Raw genomic sequence first — 9,013 nt, forward strand, 5'->3', positions numbered from 1 at the left:
GTGTAAAAACGCGTATGTGTGTAATAGACAATATGTGTGCGGAGAGTGCGGGACCAACCAACCAACATCTGGAGGCCTGGAGTGCGCAGAGTGGGGGACCAACCAACCAACCCAGGGCCCGGAGAGTGCGTGAAGTGGGCTGGCAGCTTGGTCAAACCCTCGGGTGCAGATGCGACATGAGGGCTAAAATCCGGAATATAGACTGCCAAGAGGGTGCTCTAGGCCGCGAAGACACCGCACACGGTCTCCCTACTCATGCGCGGCTGGCAGGAGGGTGCCAAAAACGTGGTCTTGACTCTTGTGTCCGACTTGCACTTGGTGGTTGTGGGGTGATGTAGCGATGGGTGTGGGTCTCCAGTGACCTATACAGCTCCGCCGCGCCGTGCTCCGTCTCCTGACAGTCCGCCTCTCACACCCTCACTGTCTGCGATGTGCGCGCTTCTTGATCTTGTTTCTTATCCCTATCTATGAAATCCCCACACCTACTCGAGTCCTTGGGGACCCGCTGGGATGCCCAGGGACGACGGCAAGAAACCAAGAGGGTGAACCTGTGAAGAGCGCGGCCAGTGTGTGTGTGTGTGAGTGTGTGTGCGGTCACAGGGCCCGCTCGTCCATGAACCCAACCACGTATTGCGGCACGAAAAAGACAGTCGGGGCATGGTCGCCAATCGATGTGAAATGTATTTCTGCGCCTCAAATTCTACACGAGGAACTCCAAGTCCTGCGCTCTGTGCAAAGCCGGGCATTCCTGGCACTTCGCGAGCAGTTTGGCAGACAGCTCCGCCACCTGCGGGGCACACAAGGGGGAGCCAAATTGGCTAAGAGGGGCGTGCCTCGGGCCAGAGCATGATCTACTTCGAGGCACCAGCGCGTTGTTCGACGTGGCGAGGTTCTTCGTCTCGCCCGGGTCGGCCTCGAGGTCAAAGAGGTCGACACTCCCCTGCACCCGGCGAGCTGACTCAAATCCGGGCGAGACCCACCTTGTGAGGCGGTATCGACTCGTCCGGTAGCTGTAACCCCACGCCCTTTCGCCGCTGTAGTAGGGACAGGTGCCGTGGCAATGACGAAACGTTTCGAGCATTGTGATTGCGCCCTCACCTCCTGTAGCAGAAGCCGTGCTGGCTATCAGCGGCACCAGCGACCGCCCCTGCACTCGCGATGGGATCGGCAGGTCGCTCATCTCGCAGAGCGTCGGGAAGATGTCGAGCAGCTCGACCGGCGCGTCGACGCGTTTCACGGCGCTCCCGCTCCCGCCGGGCGGGACGAAGATGAGCGGCACGCGAAGCGAGTTTTCGAGCGGCGAGCGCTTGCCCCACATGCCGTGGTCGCCCTCGCCCCCTAGGTGGAAGCCGTGGTCCGACCAGAGCACTGTTGCCGTGTGGTTTGTGATCCCGAGGCTGTCGGCCTCGTCCACGATCCGGCCGATCAGATGGTCGACCCACGACACGCAGGCAAGGTAGCCATGCAGCATGTCTCTCTTCAGCCATGTTGGAATCAGCCCGGCTACCGGCACTGGAAAATAGCCCCTGGTCTCTTCGGAGCCATGCACCTCAAAGCCGGTCTCGTTCTCAATGCCCGGGGCGCTGTCCACAGAGGGCAGGCTCTCTCCCGCGTAAGGTGGCGATCGCTGTACTTCATGGGGGTCATCAAGTGACCGCGACTGACAAGCCAGAGGTCGATACTCTGGACGACCCATAGGATGCCACGAATGCCTGAAGGAGAGGGAGGCGAGGCCAGAGGCAGGCTCAGCTGCTCTCGGGTGATCTCGCTTTGGTGGCTGAAGGACCCGATGGTCCTGTCACATTCGCGTTCCGAGTCTCGTGGGGGTAGAAGATTTCGAGGTAGAATCGAGTCAGCACTTCCTTGTAGTACAGCGGACCGCCAGGCTCGCCGGCAGCATCCGCAGGGAGGCAGCATATGCTGAGCATATGAGGCACCAGTCTTCTGGGGAGCTCAACAGCTGCGGCCGCGATGGCGGAGTCGGCCGCGGTTCGAGCGAGCAGCTTTTGGCTGCGGGATCGAATCGCGGAAGGCTCATGCCCTCGCGGAGCGACACGGGTCGCGCGGCGCGCGCGTGTGCGAAATGCGCCAACAGACGACAGACGCCAGAGGCCTGAGCGCTGTACGACTGAACTTTTGTCGCCGCAATCGCCGCCGCCGCCATCTTGACGAACGAGCAGCGCGAGCGCGCTCGTCGGCGGCCAGCCGTCGCGGGCCGGGCCGAGCCCGGCCTCGACCGGCCGCGCCGCCGCAGCAGGCCCGGAGGCCCACATGGCGGCCGACCAGCTGATAAGGACCTCATTTCTTGTTATCGTGAATAAACAACGTGTGAAGAATTCCGCACATTTACAAAAAAGAATGTTAAAATAAAGGAACTGGCACGACAGGGGCAAAAAGAATTGTAAACAAAACTCCCTCGCACGACACTTTCACGGGATTCACAGGTACACCGGGCCAAAAGAAAGCCGACCGCGTCTCGAGGCTCGCGCCAACAAGCGTTGCAGGCAGTGCAACGCTCTCGGCACTCCTCCGCGCTACCCCGCCCTAGTCTGCGCCATTTTGTGCGGCTGGCCCTCTGTTTCGCCGAACACCACCTCGGCCGACACCACCTCGGCCGACACCACCTCGCCGACCTGCTCGGCACGGAGAGACGGCTGATCCCTCTGCTTCGCCCGCTCGCACTCGCAGAGAAGCCTGCATCTCAGCCATGATGGGCCCTTCGCTTGGACCGGTGAACCTCTTCGGAGAGGGCTCGCAGGAGGCCAAGGGCGAGCAAGCCCGCATGGTGCGCACAGTCGCCTCTACTCCTCCCACTCTCACGCCACTCGCCCGCCGCCTGCCGCCTTGCCGCCCGCCAAGGCTCTCACGTCGAGGTGGCTCGCGTGGGCGGGCCGGCCTGGCCTCACGTCCTCTCCCGACGACCCGCGCTCCTCCCGCCCGTCCCGGCGACCCCCGCCGTCTGCCCACCCCTCTCTGCCTTCTCCCGCCGCCTGCACATCTCCTGCCTACGTCTCCTGCCTCCTGCCCCCGCCGCCACGCCTCTGTTCTCGCCTCGCTGCGCACGCGTGTGGGCCATCTCTGCCCTCGCCTCGCCTCGCACGCCTCCTGCGCACGCCTCGTCTCGCCGTCCTCCAAATCTCCCCCCATATATCCCCCTCGCAGTCCTCCATCGTCGGGGCGCTCGCCATCGCCGACCTTGTCAAGACGTCGCTCGGTCCGAAAGGGATGGACAAGATCCTGCAGTCGCACTCGCGCGGCGGGTCGGTCTCGGTCACAAACGACGGCGCGACGATCCTCAAGTCGGTGCTCATCGACAACCCCGCCGCAAAGGTGCTCATCGACATCTCAAAGGTGCAGGATGTCCAGGACACGCCCATGACATGTCCGGGACATGTCTCTAGGTGCTCATCGACATCTCAAAGGTGCAGGACGACGAGGTCGGCGACGGGACCACCTCAGTCTGCGTGCTGGCGGGGGAGCTGCTCCGCCAGGCGGCCGACTCTATCAAGAAGACAGACCACCTGGAGGAAGCCCCCCCCCCCCCCCCTTCCCCCCTCCCCCCTCCCCCCGCCCCCGCCCCCCGCCCGCCTCCTCGCGGGGCGCCACGACATCTCCACGACATCTCCACGACATCTCCACGACATCTCCACGACATCTCCACGACATCTCCACGACATCTCCACGACACGTGTCCCTCGACACGTCCCTCGACAGGTCGTCATCGGAGGCTACCGGCTCGCGAGGGACGCTGCCCTCAAGGCGCTGCGCGCCGCGGCGATCGACCACTCGGACGACGAGGCGGGAGATATGGGGAGATACGGGGAGATACGGGGAGATATGGGGAGATACGATCGACCACTCGGACGACGAGGCGTGCCGCGCGGGATCCTTGCGGCAAGGGGAGGGGAGGGGAGGGGGGGAGGGGGGGGGGGGGAAGGGGGGAGGGGCGGTGTCTCGTCACTCTCCGTCTCTGCGTGTGCTGCAGGCTGCCTTCCGGCAAGACCTCCTCAACATCGCGATGACAACTCTCTCGTCCAAGGTGCTCTCTCAGGACAAGGAGCACTTCGCCGCCATCGCCGTCGACGCGGTGATGAAGCTGCGAGGCTCGACCAACCTCGACCAGATCCAAATCATCAAGCGGATAGGAGGCACGCTCCGCCACGACCCGCCCCTCGGCCCGCACCTTCTCGGCCATGTCTCTCGGCCATGCTCTTGGCCATGCTCTTGGCCGCACCTCGGCCGCACCTCGGCCGCACCTCGGCCGCACCTCGGCCGCACCTCGGCCGCACCTCGGCCGCACCTCGGCTAGACCTCGGCCGCACCTCGGCCATGTCTCGGCTGCAGGCACGCTCAAGGACTCCCGTCCCTCGACCCCGACGGCTTCCCATCTCCCCCTCCCTCCCCCTCCCTCCCCCTCTCCCAGGCACGCTCAAGGACTCGTACCTCGACCCCGACGGCTTCCTGCTCGAGAAGAAGATCGTTAATTAACTATTAATTAACAATTAATAGTTAGTTAGTAGTTAATTAATAGGCTTCCTGCTCGACAAGAAGATCAATTAATATTTAATTAGTAGTTAATTATAGTAATTAATTATAGGCTTCCTGCTCGACAAGAAGATCGGCGTCGGCTGCCCCAAGCGGATGCGCGACTGCAAGGTGATGATTGCCAACTCGCCGATGGACACGGACAAAGTCAAGATCTACGGCTCCAAGGTCAAGGTGGACTCCGTCTCCAAGGTCGCGGAGATCGAGGCGGCCGAGAAGAAGAAGATGCTCGACAAGGTGTGGACAGGGTCCTCGCCCCCTCTCTCCCCACTCTCTCCCCACCTCTCCCCACTCTCTCGCCCAGGTGGACAAGATACTCGCCCACGGGTGCAACGTCTTCATCAACCGGTGCAGCTGTAGCACAGAGAGGGCGGGGGGGTGTAGCCGAGAGGCGACACGTCTCTTCACCGGCGGCTACAGCCCGCTCCTCGCTTCTGGCGGCGCCTTCTGCCTTCAGAGTGGCCACTCGCTCCTTCCCCCGACGAGAGCAGGCAGCTCATCTACAACCTCCATATCTCCCCATATCTCCCCCCACAGGCAGCTCATCTACAACCTGCCCGAGCAGCGCTTCGCCGACGCGGGAGTCATGTCGATCGAGCACTCGGACTTTGACGGCACCGCGAGGACCTTTCCTAGACCTTTCCTGGAACCTTCCTGTAGGTCGATCGAGCACTCGGACTTTGACGGCACCGAGCGGCTCGCGCTCGTGCTCGACGGCGACATCGTCTCGACCTTCGACACGCCCGAGCGCGTCAAGCTCGGCTCGTGCGCCCAGAAGCGGAAGACGGGTTCCTGTCTCCCAACCAGCGCTCGAGAGGACACGCACTCAGCCGTATTCGGCCGTACTCCGCTGTACTCACTGTCTCCCTCTCCGTTGTACTCACGCGGTGCTCTGAACACACTGCACAATATTGTCTTCCCGCCCTGATGTCGGCGTATTCAGCGCGTAGGTTCGTGCGAGCTCATCGAGGAAGTGATGATTGGGGAGGACAAGCTGGTCCGCTTCTCTGGCTGCCCAAACTCACAGGCTTCGTCGATCGTGCTGCGCGGCGCCAACACGCACGTGGTGGACGAGGCGCACTGTTAATTAACTATAATTAACTACTAATTAAATATTAATTGATCTGGTGGTGGACGAGGCGCACCGCTCGCTGCACGACGCGCTCTGCGTCCTCTCGCAGACGGTCAAGAACACGGCCGTGCTGCCGCTGTGAAGAGACGCTGCTCACACCTGCAGGGTGTGAACAGGTCAAGAATACGGCCGTGCTGCCGCTGTGAAGAGACGCTGCTCACACCTGCAGGGTGTGAACAGGTCAGGAACACGGCCGTGCTGCCGCTGTGAAGAGACGCTGCTCACACCTGCAGGGTGTGAACAGGTCAAGAATACGGCCGTGCTGCCGCTGTGAAGAGACGCTGCTCACACCTGCAGGGTGTGAACAGGTCAGGAACACGGCCGTGCTGCCGCTGTGAAGAGACGCTGCTCACACCTGCAGGGTGTGAACAGGTCAAGAATACGGCCGTGCTGCCGCTGTGAAGAGACGCTGCTCACACCTGCAGGGTGTGAACAGGTCAAGAATACGGCCGTGCTGCCGCTGTGAAGAGACGCTGCTCACACCTGCAGGGTGTGAACAGGTCAAGAATACGGCCGTGCTGCCGGGCGGAGGCGCGCCAGAGATGCTGATGGCGCAGGCGGTGGAGGAGGAGTCGAAGCGGGTCGCCTCGAAGCACGTCGTTGCGATGGAGGCGTACGCAAAGGCGCTGCGCACGATGCCGATGCACATCGCGGACAACGCGGGCTACGACTCGACTGAGCTGTGCGCCGGCCTCAAGGCGAGCCACCGAGAAGGGGGGGGGGGGGGGTGCAGCGCACCTTCCGGCGTCTCTTCACGGCTGGACCTGTGTGAGGAGCAGGCGAAGCACCACGAGGGGCGCCACACGTGGGGCCTCGAGATGGACCGCGGCGGGCTGGGCGACATGGTTGCCCTCGGCATCTGCGAGTCGCTGCAGGCCTGGGCGGGGGCACAGCTCATCTCGGCTCAATCTCGGCTCAATCGCGGCTCAATCTCGGCACGTCTCCCGCCGCAGGTCAAGGAGCAGGTGCTCCTCTCCTCCTCCGAGGCGGCCGAGATGATCCTGCGCGTCGACGATATCGTGCAGTGCGCGCCGCGCCAACGGCAGCAGTGAGGCCGCACAGCGATCCGCCGGTGCAGGGCGGGGCGTGCAGCTGTCGTTCGGGCGCAGCGGCTCGCTGTGTCGCTCCCGAGTGATCGCCGCGTGCCGCCCCCTAATACAGTAGAGCACCCCCTTTCGCGCCCCCGATCTCACACTCTTTGGATTTGGTTCGCGTGGTTGCTGCTTGAAGTTGTGTTCCGCGCATTGTCCCCGTCTGTACGATCAATGATGTCTTACATAAACCGCCAAGGCAGCGAGCAGTGTCAGCAGGGCCACACGAGACACGTGCACGGACAGCAGCAGACGGGCGAGACGCCGCGCGGGAGGCTCTCAGTGACAGTGTGTGACTAGACTCTAGAGATCTAACCTCCCGAGTGTTGCACCCCACTCACAGTTATATTGTTATGGTGTTATATGGCTCTCGGGGCATAGCAGCCCATAACATGTGTACATGTTATGGGTGTTATGGGTGTCCTATGGGTGTTATGCTTATGGGGCCGGCCACATAACACCCATAACATGTTATGGGCTGCTATGAGAGAGCCGTCCCGGATCTCCACGCTCCACGGTGTTATGGTCCGAGAGGCCACACCGAACTGCTCGCCGCTGGAATTTTCGCCTTGCGCGCTGCCGCGCGCGAGGTTTCGGCATCGATCGCCAACTGTTTTCTCTTTTGCCCTCTCGGATCTCAGAGCACAGCGAGTTGTACGTCGGGGCGGGAGTGAACCAGCCGCGAGAACGCCTAGCCTAGGCGTGGAGGCCCGCGGCTCCTCGGAAGCTCCGACCTTCGCCCGCACGCCTTCCTGCCGCGAGGACCCTGCCTGCTGGCTCCTCCGCTTGTGGGCCTGCAGCCCTCTGCGCTCTGGTTTCTGTTCCTTGTGGCTGAGACTTGGGAGGTATCGAGTGGAATTTCACACACCAGGACACCACCCGAAACCCACTAGGCATTTTCTCCAGACCCCAACTAAGGCCCCTCGTTCGCGCCCGCGCCCTTCACATCTTCACACATACCGGTGTTTTACCGCGCCCCAAAATTTTCAAGACAAGACGCTCTCATCTCGTTGTCGCTCAACAATGGCAGAGGCGTGGGCTGACAGCGCTGCCTTCGCGCGTGAGTACGAGGGACGACTCCGATGAATACAGGTGAGTCCGTCTCCTCTCGAGCGCTAGTTGGACGTAGCGAGCGTCTAGCCTCCTCCGCCTCGGCCTCGGCCGGCGACGCCTCCTCTCCCCGCCGCCGCCTCCGCCCGGCCCCGCCGCCGCCGTCGCCCTTCCCTCCTCCGGTCGCTCTCCTCCCCGCCGCTGCCGCTGCCGTCGCGCGCCTCCCACTCGACGTCGAGCGCCGCGCGCCGCTTGCTGCCCGGCGCGAGGATCAGCGACGCGTCCAGCTTGTCGCTCCTCTCGAGCTCGCTCTGCGCCGCCGCAGCCTCCTCCTGGGCCAGCCAAGAAACGCGGCAACTTATCCCCCGGTGCACAGATCGTAACCGCGAGATGGCATGAAGGTCGCTGCGAGAACTGGCGAGAGACTGAGACGAGAGATAGGGAGGGAGAGGCAACAGACAGACAGACGGCCAACCGGCCAAGCGAGAGCAAACAAACAAACATGAATGAATGAGTGAATGAATGAATGAAGAAAGAGAGAGAGAGAGAGAGAGAGACAGACAGACAGACGGCTAGCACAATCACCCACCAATCCTCACTGAAAGGATTGTTTGATTGACACTGCCGTCCGAATGTGAGGTGTTGGTTGGGTGAGGAGCAGGAGGGGCGTGGGATGGGGATGGGTGGCGCGTGCTGCGTGCGCGCGTCGCGGGCAGAGCGCGCCGCGCGTGCGCGCGCGCAGGCGTGTCGACAGAGCGTGGGGGCCGCAGGGTAGGGCTGGGCAGGCTACCTTTGAGTGCGACTGCTGCGTTTCAAGTGGCCTGCATCGTTCCGATAATCAAATCAGTAAAAGCGGCAAGAAACGCGGCAATTACCCCCCCCCCCCTCCTCCTCCCCCCCCCTCTGTAGTGACCGCACAGTAATTACCGCACAGCGCTTTGCCGCTGTGCACCCTACTTTGACGCTGCGCATAGGATGGGGCCGTCGTCACAGGATGGATGCGAAATACAAACACAACACGCATGAGTGTGTTAGTTAGATTTGTTTGGTGTTGCTAGAAAAAAAAACCAAACCAAATTGCTACGTGCTCGGTGGGGAGCTAGGTGGGGAGAGGGCCGTCTCATAGGATACAGCGTGGCCCCATATCTTCACTATTAGACGCAGCACGCCCCCTCTTGCGCAAAGAGGGGTTGCG

At 62.4% G+C, this 9,013-nt stretch overlaps 2 protein-coding genes across 2 annotated transcripts; one reads left to right on the forward strand and one right to left on the reverse strand.

The window, feature by feature from the left end:
- Positions 1-218: 218 nt before the first annotated feature.
- Positions 219-1,928, reverse strand: EMIHUDRAFT_250748 (hypothetical protein; the record flags this gene model as incomplete). The annotated part of the gene is made up of 6 exons (XM_005756355.1): positions 219-249; positions 363-394; positions 707-787; positions 866-1,567; positions 1,666-1,712; positions 1,787-1,928. The coding sequence occupies 6 exons, from the start codon at positions 1,926-1,928 to the stop codon at positions 219-221; spliced, it is 1,035 nt and encodes a 344-aa protein (XP_005756412.1).
- A 779-nt stretch (positions 1,929-2,707) lies between these two features.
- EMIHUDRAFT_425512 (hypothetical protein) lies at positions 2,708-6,958 on the forward strand (the record flags this gene model as incomplete). The annotated part of the gene is made up of 14 exons (XM_005756356.1): positions 2,708-2,785; positions 3,163-3,351; positions 3,423-3,464; positions 3,986-4,195; positions 4,424-4,439; positions 4,598-4,782; positions 4,850-4,893; positions 5,083-5,133; positions 5,206-5,333; positions 5,496-5,611; positions 5,685-5,729; positions 6,178-6,375; positions 6,457-6,552; positions 6,631-6,958. 14 exons carry the CDS (start codon positions 2,708-2,710, stop codon positions 6,727-6,729), a joined length of 1,497 nt encoding a protein of 498 aa, XP_005756413.1. The 3' UTR covers positions 6,730-6,958.
- Positions 6,959-9,013: the final 2,055 nt, after the last annotated feature.

The sequence above is a fragment of the Emiliania huxleyi genome, assembly GCF_000372725.1.
Source record: "Emiliania huxleyi CCMP1516 unplaced genomic scaffold EMIHUscaffold_977, whole genome shotgun sequence".
Taxonomy (NCBI): domain Eukaryota; phylum Haptophyta; order Isochrysidales; family Noelaerhabdaceae; genus Emiliania; species Emiliania huxleyi.